Source organism: Antechinus flavipes, chromosome 2 (genome assembly GCF_016432865.1).
Source record: "Antechinus flavipes isolate AdamAnt ecotype Samford, QLD, Australia chromosome 2, AdamAnt_v2, whole genome shotgun sequence".
In the NCBI taxonomy this organism is placed as follows: domain Eukaryota; kingdom Metazoa; phylum Chordata; class Mammalia; order Dasyuromorphia; family Dasyuridae; genus Antechinus; species Antechinus flavipes.
The window spans coordinates 522,287,846-522,305,069 of NC_067399.1; the positions used below are offsets into that span (position 1 = coordinate 522,287,846).

Sequence of the window (17,224 nt, forward strand, 5' to 3'; positions counted from 1 at the left end):
ACAGATCAGTGTTGTGGCAAAGCCAGGCCAGGAATAAGGAATTAATCGTATTCATGTCCCACCAATCAGCAGAAGAGGTCAAGTTTTACAGACAAGCATCTGGCATTGGCTCACCTTTCTGTCGAGTAGAAGTAGACAAGAGTCTTGGAAGAAGTCGTGAGTGGGCTTCAGTCTACAAACTGAGAAAGGAAAAATACCTAAACCGAACTACCAGAGGATCTAAATATATGAAATCAGCGTGTCAATTCCACTTTTTAGAATAGATCCCCAGTTAAAAAAATTTTTACAGGAGGCAGATGAGTCAAACCTCGAATAGTGTACCCATGCCGTTAACTTAAGACTTGCAGAAACTTGCACCTACATAAAGGTGAAAAACTTTTAACCTAAACTGGTTTTGCAAATTCAGAGGGAGATAATCTCCGGACCAGGATATAAACCTCCTGAAGACAGGGTTGCTGGGTTTTTTGTTTTTGTTTCTTTCCGAAAAAATGTTTGTTGAACTGAAATGAGCTGAATTAACCAAAAAGAAAGAGACATTCATAGCGGGGAAGGAAAGAAAGGAAGTTCATAGCCCTCGCCGTATCCTGCAGTGGAACCTGTGGAGAGCTGGGAAAGAAAGGGATGCTCCTGGACGCAAGAAAGCTTGGCGCGGGACACGCACTGACATCACGGGGGCCGACTCGCTCCCGGAGTGCGTCGCTTGGAGCGCGCGCACGTGCCTGAAGGGAGTGGGAGTGGGAGTGGGAGTGGGGGTGGGAGTGGGGGTGGGGGGAAGCGCGCCTCTCTGGGTAGGCTTTTCAGCGGCCCTCCTGCCTCTTCCCTGCGGGATCGTATCCTAACCTTGTACAGACACTAGGGCTCAAGCGGGAGCCCCGCCCCTCAGGATGACGTTTCGCGCCGCGCCGCGTCGCGGTGCAGTTTGGGAAAAAGGGGATGAGCCGGGCTCGCTTCCGCCTGGACGGCGATGGCTGATTCCGTGGGTTCCCGGGAGAAGGGCCTTTGGCGAACGAAAAGGCGCTAGCGAAGCGAGTCCTCCCTACCTACCCCACGGTAAGCGCGGATCAAGGCCAGGGTCCTCTATCCCGAAAAACCTGCCATGATTGACGTCCACTGCGCCTATCGTAGCTCTAAAAAACGATCCGGCTGGGAGAGCGCCCTGAGGGGAGGGAGATAAAGAGGGCGGGGCGGGGACACCTTGGTGCCGGGACCAGAGGGAGGACCGGGACGGCATTCCTCGCAGCCTTCTCGGGGTCCTCTAAGGAAAGCTGAGAGGATTCAGTACGAACTGTCATGACCTCGTGGGGAGAAGATGGCCCAGTGCACAGCAGCTTCCCGGCCTTGGACAACCATCCGTAACCTTCCTTTCCTTTCGCAAGCTCGGGCCTTATTCTCGTTCTTCTAGGCTTCCCTTAAACCGCCCCCCTTTTTGACTTAATCTAGACAGCTTGGAAGGGGCGGGGAAATCGGAACCCTACAGTAGTTTAGCTTCGCTCTTTATAATTGTGGATGCTATACATTTCATCACAAACATTTCAAAAATATGCATTTTGGCATTAGACGATGGCTTATTTTTTCCATCTTTTTAATTGGACACTCTCAGAATCCTGTATTGTGGTGGTGTGCTTTTTTGAGTGAAGCTGCAGAACCAGAGTCCCCACATTTGAGTTTTATTTCTTGTCTCCGATACATTCTCTGACCTTGAACAAGTCACTTAATAATGAATAAGTCATTTATCAGCCTCCAATAGTTGTTACAGAGAATGAGGTATTTAATGTTTGTAAAGAGCTCAAAAAGTCTTGGATAAAAGCCACTACATGAGTAAAGGATGCCACTCTCTTCTGGTTCTGCAGGCACCCTTAGCTTTATGACTATCATGCTGCAGCCATTTAAAAATGTCAAGTGATAGTTGAATAAATGTTCATATGCTAGACTTAGTGGTGAATTTTGCTTAATAACTAAGGTTTCTTTTTTTCTGAAAAGTATCTAGGATTCCTTGTTTCAGGTAGTTCCTCATAGATTGATAAGTTGGAAATATTTTGTTCAAAAAAAAGGTTATGCCAAGTCTTGTTGGTAATAATTTTTGAAAATGAATTCTTTTTATTAGGACACTTGAGTAAGCATTACAAATTAGATATCTTACAAATTTAATAAGGTCTCTTTACTATGGAAAAAATTGAGGCAGTTTTATATTCTTTAAGGAACCATAAGACTTTAGAATGGGATAATATTTTGTCTTTTCTAAAAGAAATCTTTTAGATCCAAATGATAGATATGTACTTGACATTGGAGGATAAAACTCATTTATCACTTCAAATAAGCTGTGTGTTTATCACATTTTCCCCATAAAATTGTACTACATTACAATTTTTTAATATAAGAATTACTAAAACTACTACTTTTTTTTAAAATTATAACTTTTTGTTGACAGAACCCATGCCTGGATAATTTTTTATAACATTATCCCTTGCACTCACTTCTGTCAAAACTTCTGCAGAAGCAAAGAAACCATAAATTGAAATGTGAAAGGGCATTGTTATTAAAACTATAAACACAAATATGGACTCACCTTTCGATGTCTAGGTTTGGCTGTGATTCAGGTTTTGTATTTTGTGTTTTAGACGGAGATTATGATGTAGTTAAAATTTCAGGTCCTAATTTAATCATAATTTTAATTTGATATTAGTTAATGATAATGAGAATTATTTTATGCGACTGTAGCAACATTAATGAAGATTTGGTCAACTAAGGAGATAGCATTTCTTGATTTTAAATTCTTCAAGTTTCTTAACTTTTATTTCTTTAACACAAAGGAGAAAACCACTACAGCTTTAGTTTCTTTTTTCTTTTCCAGAGATTATCTTTTATATTAGCTGTGAAGCATCTCATTTCAATTTTAGATTTTGAGATAATCTAGTCACATCAGAACTTGGTATTACGGAATTGTTTCATGTCTAAGATTATTGACATAAAAAAAGGACATTTTTGACAAGAATGGCTTATATAGCCCATTTACCAGCTGGACATTTTGTGTAGTGTGTATATAAAATACCTTATCTAATTTGATGTAGTTCAAGTTTTCAGTAAAATGGAAACATTCAGTCACTGGATAACTGGTTATTGTCAGCTCTCAATTTAATTTCAGGCAACCAGTTCTCACTGTTGTCATAATAGCATATTCTACATTTAATTAAATAAAAAACATTTTTATTTAATATTTGAAAAAGCTAAATTGTCTTATGTTGATGGGCACATTTGCTTTCTAATTTAGTGAAATGAATGGGTCATAATTTAGGTGATTAGCATCAATTTCAAAAAAGTTAAAACTATGACAAGTGAATCCTTTTCAAAAAGTTTTATAAAGCGAATCCTAGGTATCGTTTTTAATCTTCATATTCGGTTGCTTTTAGAAAGAATGTGTTTTCTCATAATATATTTTTTGGTAGAAAAGGCATTATGACTCAGTTAAAATTTTTATATGTTTAAGGTAGTCCTAAAAGAGTGGATAGAAAGCCAGATATAAGTTAGGAAGAAACCTGAGTTCAAGACTTGCTTTTATTTGTCTTTGAACAAGTCATTCAATCTCTAAGTGCCCCAAGGAGCTCTCTAAATAATACGTGTAGCAGATGCTGATTTCTGCATTAATTGCTCATTTAGAGTTACATAAAGAAAAGAAATCACAGATTTCCCACCTTCCCATCCCCATTATGCTTAAGTATCTTACTTGCAAGTTAATCTAAATGTCAATTTGAATGCACACTAAAATTCTTTGCTGTCTTCATTGTTGTTCATTTGCCTCTTATGTACTTGTTTAGCATCTTCCTTTATAAAGTACTTCAAAACATTGAGTCAGATTGCTTACTTAGTCATTGTTGAAAGCTGCCAACTGAGTAAATGTTCAGCATTTTTGAAGAGGTCATGTGAGTGGACCCTTGTACTTGAAACTAAGTTCTTTTTTTTTGTTTGTTTGTTTCTAGACATAGTTCCTCATTATAGATATGAGGTGCTAACCAATTTGTGCTTCTTGACGCAGATGTGTGTGTGTGTGTGTGTGTGTGTGTGTGTGTATATTCCTGCTTGGAACTCTCTTCTTTTAGCTTCTGTAATACTATACTATATTTTCTGATTTTCCTCCTGCTTTTCTCATTATTCCGTGGCCTGTACTTACTGCTCTTCTTTTTCCTTCCTCCTCACTGGAGTTTGCTCCCAATATCTGTCTTTTTTGTTGTTGTTGTTCTTCATTCTTTTTCTATCCCTCTCCTTTTCCCTTCCCTCTTCTCCTCTTTCTATTCTGGGGGTGGAGAGAGCAGCTTGGAAAAAACACCTCCCTAGTCAACTTTGTAATTCATTAAGTTAGCTTCAATCGATTAGGGGAGAGAATTAGTTACTATAAGTGGCTTATAGATGGTTATTAACAGGATCTGTTACAATGATATGGTACTTTTTTTTTTTAGGTGCAAAGTTCTCTTGTTTCTATCTGTTTGAGGAAATGTTAAATTTTGTGACTTTCAAGTTAATTTATTTTGGAATAAAAGATTATAGGATCCTTTCTTTAGTTTCTTTTGGATACTAATAATCTCAGAGCTTCAGCCTCAGTGCAAGTGATCCAGCAAATTTACATCTCCACCTCAGATTTAGCACCCCGTCTGTGTTTACATTTCCTGTAGACTTCTATTTGAATATCTCCCCATTAAATCACACTCTGTATGTTCACAAAAAGCTTGTTGATTGAGATACTCCATAACTTTTCCTATTTCTGTTCCTGCTCCATCTACCTGGGACATACTCTTTAAATGTTGAAATCCTACTCATCCTTCCAGCCTGTTAAATCATTGATGAACTTTTCTCTGTCCCCATTCTTTCTTCATCTGTGTTGCAGTAGCACTTTTTGCCTCTGTTGTAGCAATTGTCATTTGACCTTATAATTATTTGTACATATCCTGTTCCTCTCCAACTTAAGCTCCTTGAGGAAAGAAACAATATTATTTTTTTTCTTACCTGCACCTTGATTTCCCCAGAAATTCTGTATTTATCCAAATTTTTAAGACTGTCCTCCTTAAGAGCAAAGAAAATCAGTAGCCTGTCTTTGCATTACACATGTCAAGTTCCAGTCAAGTTGTTTTCTCGATGTCTTCCATATATCTTATTCATTTCTAATATTAGCATTTGTTCATCATGTTTCTTTTATTCTTGGAATGCATTCTTTTTGCTACTTAAATCCTATGCATACCTTAAGATTATTTTCACATCCCACTTCATTAGTATTTGAATTGAACCATTATGTACATAGCACTAGGGAGTCAAATGTGAAATGTGATTCCTTCCACCAAACGACTTACAGTTTAGGGAAGACAGTTGTGAGGAAGGCAAGTAGATCAAGTGAATGGTATGGGAAATAAATAAGGAATCCAAATGTGGGAATAAACTTTAAGAACAGGGACTATCGGAAAAGTAATATTAAAAAAGTTGGTCTTGAAATTATCCTTGAAGAGAAGAAAAGAATTGTCAAAGACATAGGGGAAAAGATCTGGGTGGGGGAAAGGGAGAAGGATGGGGGCAGTGGCAGTGGTAAGAAAGAGTGGATGGCCAAGACATATACAGAAAAGGGCTTTAGGTGGTAAGGGAAAATGAAACCTTTTACTATCCCAGCCCACACTGATCTATACTTTCTCTAAGTTCTTATTTTTGCTTTAGTTGGGAACTGTGCAGTGAAATACATTATTATTTTCACTGTATATGAGTTTAGTTTTTAAATAGATTTAAACTTCCGTAAGGACCATATTATGTATCTGTTTGCCAGAGCAGACACATGGCCTATATTTAAGGTTTTCCATCTTGACATTTCTGGGGAGATCAAGCTTCTTTTATATCTTAATATGAATAACCATTCATTCAAAAAACATTTATTTGACCTCCGTGTTCAGGATAAAGTATTATCTGAGAGTTCAAATATACAAAGATATATATAGTATAGTCTTTTGTAGTCTAGTGAGGATTATCAGATTATCACTTAACAAGAGTTGAAATGAGAAATTTGAGTGGGGTAGGGAAGGACCTGGAGACTATGGACAGCCAAAGTATAACAACAATGCACAGGGTGTCTGGTAAGAGAATGGAGTAATGTAAGAGAATCTTGCCTGCTGTGTAGTTTTAACTAGAATCTGGATTAAAATCTGTACCAGAATTAGAGTTTTATAAATTTAGGCCTTGAAGTGCTGCAGTATATAGACCCTTCTCCAGGCCTGACTTCACATGTGACCTTACTTAGTAGCTGTGTGATCCTGGACAAATCATTTAACCTCTGCTTTAGTTTCTTCATCTATAAAAGGGAGAAAATAATAGCACCTATCTCTTAAGGGTTGTTGTGAAGTACTTCACACAGTGCCTGGCATATAGTAAGCACTATATAAATGATTAAAAAAAAAAAAAACCCAGTGCAGTTTTTCATTTGAGCTCTGCATCTTCCCTTCCAATTCTCAGCTCTTTTCCACTGGAAGAAAAATTAATTAATGGAGAATTTAATATGTTTTCTACCTTTTCTTTATTATGAATTTAATTGATTGACAGCATAGTATAAGGCAAAGGGTATTAGGCATTTGACCATTGGGAAGTCATTTAACCTGTTCCAACTGGTTTACATATTTATGCACATAATTATATCCAGCAATTTTCTTCTAAATGGATCCATTGAAAGTATATATAAAACCATTTATAAACCTTAACGTACTATATAAATGTCAGCTATTATTCTGTCGATTTTCCCATTGGAGACTTTTAGGGTCTCCTGAACTTAATGATGAAGGGTGTAGTTATTAGCTACACTAGTAGGGAATTGTATTCTTTTTCCATGTATTACATTCATATACCATAGTTTTTTCAGCCATTCCCCAGTTGATAGCCACCCAATTTGTTTCCAGTTTTCTGCTATTTGAAAAATGTTGTTTTAGCAAAATAACTGTTTGGACATAATATTGTATTTAATTTATACTTTAACATATTTAACATGTATTGGTCAACCTGCCATCTGGGGGAGGGAGGGAGAGGTAGAAGAGGGAAAATTGGAACAAAAGGTTTGGCAATTGTCAATGTTGTAAAATTACCCATGCATATAACTTATAAGTAAAAAAGCTATAATAAAAATTAAAAGAAAAATGTTGTTTTGAGTATGTTGGACCATAATAGTCTGTCTTTGACTACCTTGGTACATTTGCCCAGTGATAGGGGAAGTCTTTGAGTTCAAGAATATAAAGAATTTAATCACTTTTCTTGAATAATTCCAAATTTAAATCCAAAATGGGTGGTCTACTTCACAAATCTATCAGAAGGGCCTCTACGTGCTTCTTTTCACATAGTCCCTCTCCAGTATTGCCTGCTCACATCTTTTTTATCTTTGCTAATGTTCAGTGGATGAAGCAAAACTTTAGAGTGGTTTTTAATTTGCATTTTTCTTGCTATTTAGTGATCTGGAACATTTTTTTAAAATTTAATTTACGATTTAATTTTTTTTAATTTTTATATTTATACTATCTCCTCCTACCCTCCATCCTCATTGAGAAAATAAGGAAAACAAAACTTAAGACATGTGTAGTAAAGCAAAACAAGTTCCTAGATTGACCTTATCCACACACACAAAAATCTCAGTATACATTCTGAGTTCATCACTTTTCTATCCAAAAATGGTGGACTTGTTTCATCGTTATCCTTCTGGAATTGTTATTGATCTTTGTTTCAATTAGGTTCCTAAGCCTCTAAGAGTTGTCTGTCTTTATAGTATCATAATAGTGGAACATAAACTGTGTGCCTAGTAGACATTTAATAGGTACTGAAATTGAAATTAAGTTTCTTCTCCCATAATGTTTTCCTTCAAAAATATTGTTGGTTTGAGTATTTTTCTTATAGTAGTTAGAACAAGGAAATTGAGGGATCATTGTGTTTTGAATTAATTTTTAGTCAAGATATTTTAATCTTTCCTTCTTTCTTTGCTTCTTTTTCTTTCTTTCAAGGCAATTGGGGTTAAGTAACTTGCCCAGAGTCACACACAGGTAGGAAGTGATAAGTGTCTGAGGCTGGATTTGAACTCAGATCCTCTTGACTTCAGGGCCAATGTACCTCTACCTGCCCTTTAATATTTTAATTAATACCTAAATATAAAGGATAAATTACTAAGAGTGTATTGATTGAATTCCAGTGTTATCTATAAATAGATTTGCAATCCTTTCTTGGAAGTACCATGTATCTCCTCAGAATAATAGAACTTATTAGAGATGTCCAAGTAAGGACTAGATAAGCATTTGTTTGAGATTTTGGAGAGCTTTTTAGTCAAATACATTAGTTTAACCAAACTCCAAAGTCCCTACTCTAAAGTGCTGAAAACTTCAGTAGCAATTAAACTCCTGCTGGTATCCTTTTTGATTTTTTTTTAATCAGGCAAACACCTTTTACCTTGTGCTTTGACTTCAGCAGAAATTAGTGCAGTTATTTTCATTGCAATTTCACCTTCTACAATGCTTAAAATAAATTTTAGCACTAACTAACCTTACTTGTCAGTTCAGCTTTAAAAATAATCATGTTAAAGAATCTTAGAAATAGAAGAGAACATTGTCCTTTAAGAGACTGAAGTAGTAATATGAGGAAGGTGTTTATTTGGGACTCTCTTAATCATTAATGAAGAGCAGAATTTATAAACTCATTCAAATTTTGGAATTTAATACAAATTATTGTTTATTTCGTTAAGCTAAATAGCCTAAGCAACTTAAATCTTTTTTTGTGTGTTTTACTAATCCAATCTTCATGAGTCAGTGGAATATTTAAGAATTATTTTGTAGTAAAAGTATAGAATAAATTTCAAATTAAGTTTCTTCAGCCAAGAAACCTAATTATCATGAAGTTATGCATCTTTTTTTTTCCACTGTAGAAATCAAGATCAGATAACCTTTAGTTGTTTGTATTCAGGTGTATATCCAGTAACTTAGATTCATCTTCTCTGTAGTCCATGTGGAACAAGAAGTTGGCAAAAATAGGCAGTGGTTGAAGTAGTATAAGGAAACCTTTTTTCTGACAAAGGTCATTTGGATATTTATAACATCATTTGTGGGCCATACAGAATTACAGCTTAAAAACTCAAGCAGTGGAAGATTGTTGTACCTATCTTTCATCATTACCTGCAAATGCTTTGGCAGGGCCAAATCAAATGATTTCACTGGCTTTACGGCTCACAGTGGGGTACAGCCTCACCTGTAGAGTAGTGCCACAAAGCCTCAAATGTGGTGCTTATTCAACTTAGTGCTACAGTATTGCAGTTATGGAACACTTAAGTTGTCTAAGAATTTCCCTTATTGGGATAGGGTACTTGTCTCTCTGCGGAGTGAGCTGTGAGAGTAGCTGGCTGGAAGCAGAGAAGTCAGAAATTACTTCCATTTCTACTCATCTTCTAAATGTATTTGTGTAGACAGATATTAAAATTTTGTCTCCTTTTTTTCCATCCTTAAAATGAATGGGAAAAGAAAATAGCAAACCACTCCAATATCTTTACTGAGGAAACCCCAAATCGGATCACAAAGAAGTAGATACAATTAAAAAAAAAATAACTGACTAATAACAACAAGATTTAGGTAAAAAGAGTTGATGGAGCAAGAGCCCACACAGTTCCCTAGAAGTGTTAGGGCTTCCAAGATAAGAAAGTTTCTTTCACTTCTGTATATTTGTCAGTTGCTTATGGTAGGGTTTGTCACTTTCATAGGTCACATTTCATAGCAAATCTTCCTCTGCTTTTTTATAATTGGCTTCAGGTTATTTGGCCTTTAGTTTGGCATAATGAGTTTTTGTTGTTGCCTTTTTAGAAGGAATTCTTCAACTGTAGTAGCTTTTCAGCAAAAGAGAAAGTTGAAATATTTAGAATGCGATTTTAAAAATGTGGACTAATATTCCAAATTCAGTTACCCACTAAATGGGTATGTTTGAAGAGAAAAAATATTCTGGAATTAATGAAGAAATCTCATACTTGCAAAATCCTTTTCATTTTAAGCTGAAATGCACCTCAGGAGCCAAATATCTAATATTTTTGCGGGGAGAGGGTTGTTTTTTTGCTGAGGCAATTGGGGTTAAGTGACTTGCCCGGGGTTAAGTGACTTGCCCACAGTCACACAGCTAAGATGTGTTAAGTGTCTGAGGCCAGATTTGAACTCAGGTCTTCTTGACTTCAAGGCTAGTGCTCTAACCATTGCATCCCCTAGCTGCCCCTAAACAGTTGATATTTAATAGAAGAATGGAGATTAAGACTGGTTTATTTGTTTGTAATTTAATTAAATCTTCCCCTTTTTCATTCCCCAATTAGCAAGCATTTACTTTCTCTCTCAGCTCCCTCTCTGGTAGGGAAAATGAGAAAGTACAAAACCTTTTGTTAACATGTATAGTGTCATGCAAAACAAATTTCTATAGTGGACTATCTATCTTAGACCGATGTGTCTCATTCTACAGATTTAGTCTATCACCTTTCTGTGAGGAAGTGGGTAGCATTCTTCTTCACTGACCCTCTGAAATCATTATTTCATTGTGTTAATCAAAGTTCTTCAGTTTTTCAAATTTGGTCATGTTTATATTATTGTAAGAATATACATTGTTTTCTTAGATCTGCTTACTTCATTCTGAATCAGTTCGTACACATCTTCCTGATTTCCATGAAGCTATCTCTCTTATTATTTCTTATAATAGTGTCCTATTATATTCCTATACTATAATTTGTTCAGCCAGTTCCTAAATGATGACTATCCCCATGATACAACCTTCCAAACAGAGCAAAATATAATGCTATAATGGAAAAATATTTAATGTTATGGTTTGAAAAAGACAAATACCCATAAGCATAAAGTCAAGAAGAATTTAAAAACATAAAAAGAATTTCAAATTAAAAGAGAAATGAAGAAGATGCACAAGGGAAGGAAAATTGGCGATTGTTAAGAAAAACTCATCTTTGTCAAAATGGAGGTTTTTTAAGGAAATCAATAGGCTTGCCACACAAAAAGGAATTTTGTTAGTTAAGTTATAGAAGTCGTTATCATGAAATCTGGAACATTTATATTCCCATCCATCAGTATTTCTAGGGATATCTAGGTAGCCCAGTAGTTAAAATTGCAGACTTTGAATCAGAAATATTCATCTTCCTGAGTTCAAAGCTGACCTCACTTACTAGATATGTGACCCTGGGCAAGACACTTAACACAGTTTGCTTCACTTCCTCATCTGTAAAATCAGTTGGAGAAGGAAATGCCAAGATATAAGTAAAATGATTTTAAACGTTGGTAAAAAATTAAAAGTAGTTTTTAATCATTATGCAATAAACAACTGTAAATTCCTAAAAGAAAAACTTAGTTTTATAATAAGAAATAGACTCTAAATTAATGAGATTTCTGCAGTCCCATTTATTAATATGAAAAACAAAAATATAATAAGCAGATTAGTGAACAAGTAGATGTAAAAGATGGCACCAGAGTCTTAGTATAGTTACTATATAGACATAATTGGGGGGAAGGGGAGCAGGAACAATAAATATACATTCTTTTCAAGTACTAAGTGGAAAATTAAAAAAAAAATTATATATGTGGATACACAAAAGCACCAAACAGATTTAAAAACCTAGAGGTTATATGTATTTAATTTAAAACCACAGGGCTGTAGCTATAAATTAGAAAAAAGTTTAATAATTATGGCTTAAATGTTTATATTTACATGACAGCTTTGGAAAAATGTATTAAATATCTGCTCTTCAATAAAGAATCAAAGCATTTCAAGAGTTGAAAGGGGCATCAAGGATATTTAGACTAGCTTATAAGAAAAAATGTTCCCCACTGAAATGTGAGCTTTCTTTCAGCTTTTCCTGAAATCCTCCAAAGAAGAACCATTTCCTATAAAGAAGCCCATTAATCCTTTGGAAGAAATCGTAGTCATGAGTAATATATTTAAATGGCAAAGAGAGTACATAATCTGTCAAAGAAATGAGAAAAAAGGATAGGAATACAAAAGTAGATAGATTCAATTTTATTACAAGTTAAAAAGAATTATTAGTCACAAAAACACTTGTGAGCCAAGTAAAAAGTCAGATTGAAAAACTTAAAGGGAGAGTAATATTGCTGATAAATCTTGATATCCAAACTCTTTAAAAACATAATAAAAATTTGATATTGAATCCATCATCAAAGAAAAAAAATAAGCAGATGTGCCAGAAAATTTGTTTAACATCTATAACGAATAGTTTGATGACACTTATTACCAAATACCTATCAAATTACCAACAATAACTAAGAATAACCAAACTGTACATCTACATGTAGATTCAAATATAAATTTTAGGAATTTTATTCATTTTAGTACTTAGTAGAATTATTTTAATTGTGGATATAGTTGGTATTCTAATTTTTTTTTTCTGTTTGTTTCAGAAAAGAGCTGCTTTTAAAGACATTCCATCTATTGTGAAAAGGTGAAAGTAAATACTGTTCACCATGCCTGCTGTGGCTTCGGTCCCTAAAGAGCTCTACCTTGGTTCCTCATTGAAAGAACTTAATAAGAAGACAGAAGTTAAAGCAGAGAAAATAAGTACTAAGAAGTATGTATATTTTAAAATTCTTTATTTGATATTAATTCACTTAAAACAAGTTCATATTTTCATATTGTTAAGAATATACTTCACCTAAAATTAATTTGAATCAGACATTACATAAATTGAATAAGACCTGAAAGAGGTTGTGATTTATTGTTGTATATTTAACTCCTGCTACCACATGATAGGTGTGTCTACGCATCTGAAAGGCTTTCCATCTAGAAGAAGTGTGGAAGCATCAGTAAGTTAAGTTTCGTTTCATTACATAGGAGAACTTCCCAGCAATTAGAGTTGTTAAAAAATGGATTCACCTTGAAAAATGCTTCTTATGGCTTAAAATTTTCAAATGGGAAACTGGACTCTGTCAGATGTTTTTGAGAGGATTGCTTTTTGTGGAGGGAGTTCAAATAAATGCCCTTTTCCAATTTAATGATTCTATGACTTTTTTTCCTATTAAGAATTGTTTGAATATTCTAAATTAAAAAAAATAATAATAAATAATTCTTCTTATAGAAAGTTTTTTTCTCCCCATTCTGGACTATTGAGTTTATCTTGCAGAGAATTCCCAGTATGGGAGTTCTTTCTATTGATTTAGATTGGCAACTTATTTGTAATTTACAGAATTGCTTGTGATTGTGAGAGGCTGGAGAGCTGTCACATAACCCCTATATGTCAAAAGCAGCACTTGAACCCATATAAATCCTGATCTTTTCCATTCTGCCACACCACTAAGATCCATGAATAGAGAAACTGGAGTACATTTTATCATTTTTGTCATCTTCTCAGACTCAGCAGCCATTATTTTGATGGTCAATCCTCTAAAGGAGTCAGAAGGGGTCAGTTAAATTCATATGCCATTGGACTAAGGGAAAAAAATTCTAGACTAGACAAACAGAAGCATCAAACAAAATGGAAACATATCAAAACCAGCACAGATATGTTTAAAAGGTTTTTTAAAGGACGGCCAGGTACTATTAATTGTATTCCTTTAGCTTAACATTTTGTCCCCTCTTGCAGAGATTCCATTTTATTATTTATAAAATTATGTCATTACTTGTAGTAATAATACATTATCTATACTATATGTACTAACCTTGACTTATAAAGGAAAAAGTATTTTCTAATAAGGCTTAGATATACATATGCTAAAATGGATTTATCAGTCATCAGAAAAGATTTTTAAAAATTTTTTGAAGGTGAAGATTTGGCTTTGTGTGCTTTTATAATGACTTCTATTCTACAGTCAGACTTGGAGGAAGTAGCCTATTCTAACTTAGAGAGTATGAATTTCTATTTTGTTATGTTTCTTGATATTACCATGTTTATTTTCAGTAATGCTTTATTGGAAAGTACTAGATAGAAGTCAAAGATAACAATTTTTGTTATATTTGGAATCATTTAATAATATTCTCTATATCTTTGTGTTACTAGAGTGCACAGATTTTAAAGTGACTTTAAAAAGTTGACTAAACATTCATCCTATAATAGCTTGCACTCAATATGATTGGTTAAAAAAATTGTTTTCATAAGTAATAAGTATATCCTATGTCAAGTTGATTGCACATAAAATAGGCCCTGAGGCAAAACAATGTTTGATTTGGCATGGCACTTGATAATTGATAATTGGTTAAATTATATTATAGAATGATTTCATGATATGAAGATGGGGTTTGTTTCTTAATGATGCCAAAGTTGGCTGAAATCCCTCCTTATAAATTGCATTAAAAATTGCTTACTATTGATGACATTGTTGAAATGAATTACATTTTTAGAAATCACTTCCTTAACTCCAATTGGGAGTTAAGCTCTCCCTTGTAGAAGCTCTAGATAATTGAATAACTGAAAAAAAAATTGTGATTCAAACACAGATAAAGAGAAGTGTCATGCTTCTTTCCTTCCCCTTTCCCAATACTTTTTTTCTTCCTAACTTCTGGATTATGTTTGGCTTGGTGATAAGAATAGATTTTGTTTAGAAGTTTTGATGACTGTCAGTGGGGAAAGATTAAGAACTGAAAGATACTTTTACTTAAAAGAATTTTGCTTTCTTTTTAGGTGAAAAAATTGCATATAATCATTTTTTTTTGCACCAAAGATAGAGATTAGAGGAAATATTTCTGGAGAGTGATTCATTGGATAGAATTTGGTTTTTGGGTTTTGGGGTTTTTTGCTGAGGCAGTTGGAGTTAAGTGACTTGCCGCAGGGTCCCACAGCCAGGATTTGTTAAGTCTGAGACTAGGTTTGAACTCAGGTTCTCCTGACTTCAGGGCTGGTGTTCTATACACTGTGCCACCTAGCTGCCCCTAGAATTTGTTTTTAATCAAATTATATAAATACTTGATGATAAACTGTTTTCTAGGACGTGGAAATAATTTTGTTTCCGTTAAGTGAATAAACATTTTTTATTTATAAGTTACATTTCCATTTACTCCATGTTTAGATTTTAAGTTCTAAACTAGTAGAACCCCAAATAATGAAGTTTTTTCTATATTAATATAGCTCTGAATTTTACTTGCCAATTGTTTTAATGCTACTGGCAATGTCAGCTTAATTATTTATTCTCTAATTGAAGTTATGTGCAGAGTGCCCTGAAGATCTTCAGGACAGCAGAAGAAAGCAGATTGGATCGTGATGAGGAAAAAGCCTATGTACTGTATATGAAATATGTATCTGTTTATAATCTTATCAAAAAAAGACCTGATTTCAAGCAGCAGCAGGTATGTTGTTTTGGTTTTTTTCTGTTTTCTTTGATCATCAGTTTTTATTAATAAAGGCTATCAAATGCCTGTAGCTGGTTATTTATTTTTGAGCACATGTACTGTATAATTTCAGACTCATAATGTCTGTTCAGTGAACATAAATTCAATAAATATGTAAGATTGGAGAAGGCAATTTACTTGTCAATTAAATTTCATTATTTGTAAAAAATGTTGCTTTCGTTTAATCCAATAACGGGTTATGGACCTTTTTCTTCTTTTGTTACTTTTTGAATGAAATTGGAGGTTTTATGGGAGGAATTCATATTTTTTCCTCAAGTATGTGAGAAGTGTATGTGTCATTACTTTCATGAAATCCACATGTAATCATAGGAGAATTAGATATTTGTTATTTATTGCCCACATTATGTTGAAGCCATTCCAAAGATAATTTACTGAATTACTAAACCATTTCTTGTTGATTTTTGTTGTACAAAGTATATTCTTTGCCTTTTACAGTGTCTGGTACATAAGTGCTTAATACATGTGTTGATTGATTCAGTAGCTTTCTTCTGGGAGGCGGGAACTATTCCTTTGTTATTTTGATAATGTAGATAAAGAATAAAAGCACACTAAATAAAGTGATGGGAAAGTATATGGTTGAGCTGAAACTAGATTGGTCAGTTGAAAGTGAGAAGAAAACAGAATAAAATAAGGAAATAGGAAACATGTTGGAGAAACCTCTTTAGAATGGAGATTATTGCACTGAGAGGAAGATTTACTATTGTCTATTTAGATCTTTTTTTTTTTTTTAATGAAACCACAAACTTGTATTAACTATTTTGTGCCAAGCGCTATTGTAGATATTGGAATTGAAGACAAAAATGAAAGTCTCCACCACTATTTAGATTTATAGATTACTGTTTTGGTAAAGAAACCATTTGAAATCCAGTATTGAAATGATTATATTCCTTCTTGTAACATCTAGTTGATTTGGTTAAAAGACTTAAAGAAATAACATCAACTTTTCTTCCTTCAAATATCATTGCTTGCATAGAACATTGGAATATTGTGATTTATTTTAATTGTTCATTAAGGTAAATATTTTGAGTATCATTTCATGGCTACAAGTTTTTAAATTTTTCTTTTTGATTAAAATTACCTCAAATTTGTACTAATATAAACTTATATTACACTACAGTTTTCTAGAAGACTCATTTTCAGTTACTGCATGCCAATTTTCAAATGGTCCAACTAGCTTTGCATTAGAGAAATATTATTTAATTTCCCATTTGCATGTGAGTAGGAGATATCTGCCCAAATTCAAACAAGTTTTTTATAGTCTCCATATTCATGATTTTATAATATATATAAATATAAAACTGACTTAATAGAAAAGACTTGCTTCTATAAACTTTTTCTTCCCTCCCCCCTCCATTTAAAAAAAAAAAAAAAAAACGATTTGGAGCATTTGCAGTATTTCCAAATAGTTTTGCCTATCCTGGGAGACTGTGGAACTGAAAAGCAAGTATAGTGTAAAATTGCTAGATTGGAATCAGAAATTTGGTTTTGCGACTCTCTTGGTCAGTGATCCTGAGCACTTTTGAGGAATTGAGCATCACTTTTCTTATCTGTATAATTCAAATTATATAATGCTTATCACATAATAATATTGTGAGATAAGGACTTTGTAAAACTGGAAAGCACTCATTATTGCCATGGCTTTTATGAATAGGCTGCTTAAAGCCTAATTTTGGAGGATTTTATATTGTTTTCTTTTGCTCTTCCCAGGGTATTCCTTTTTCTTTTCAATACTCTTTGCCAGAAAACATATTGGCATAATAAAAATATATATCTCTTTGTATTTATGTTGGGTTTTTTCTTTAAATAAATAGAGAATAGGAGTATGGTCTGATCTGCCCAGTAACATAGATAACCTGTA

At 33.9% G+C, this 17,224-nt stretch overlaps 1 protein-coding gene across 2 annotated transcripts in view; it reads left to right on the plus strand.

The window, feature by feature from the left end:
• The first annotated feature begins 923 nt into the window (after window positions 1-923).
• The window catches only part of USP8 (ubiquitin specific peptidase 8), a 59,909-nt gene continuing 43,608 nt past the window's right edge, over window positions 924-17,224 (plus strand). For both annotated transcript variants that reach the window (XM_051980629.1, XM_051980630.1), the window contains exons 1-3: window positions 924-1,050; window positions 12,429-12,595; window positions 15,159-15,303. In XM_051980629.1, the coding sequence (XP_051836589.1) occupies window positions 12,492-12,595; window positions 15,159-15,303 (249 nt within the window). In that variant the 5' untranslated portion in view covers window positions 924-1,050; window positions 12,429-12,491. The remainder of the gene's footprint in view (window positions 1,051-12,428; window positions 12,596-15,158; window positions 15,304-17,224) is intronic.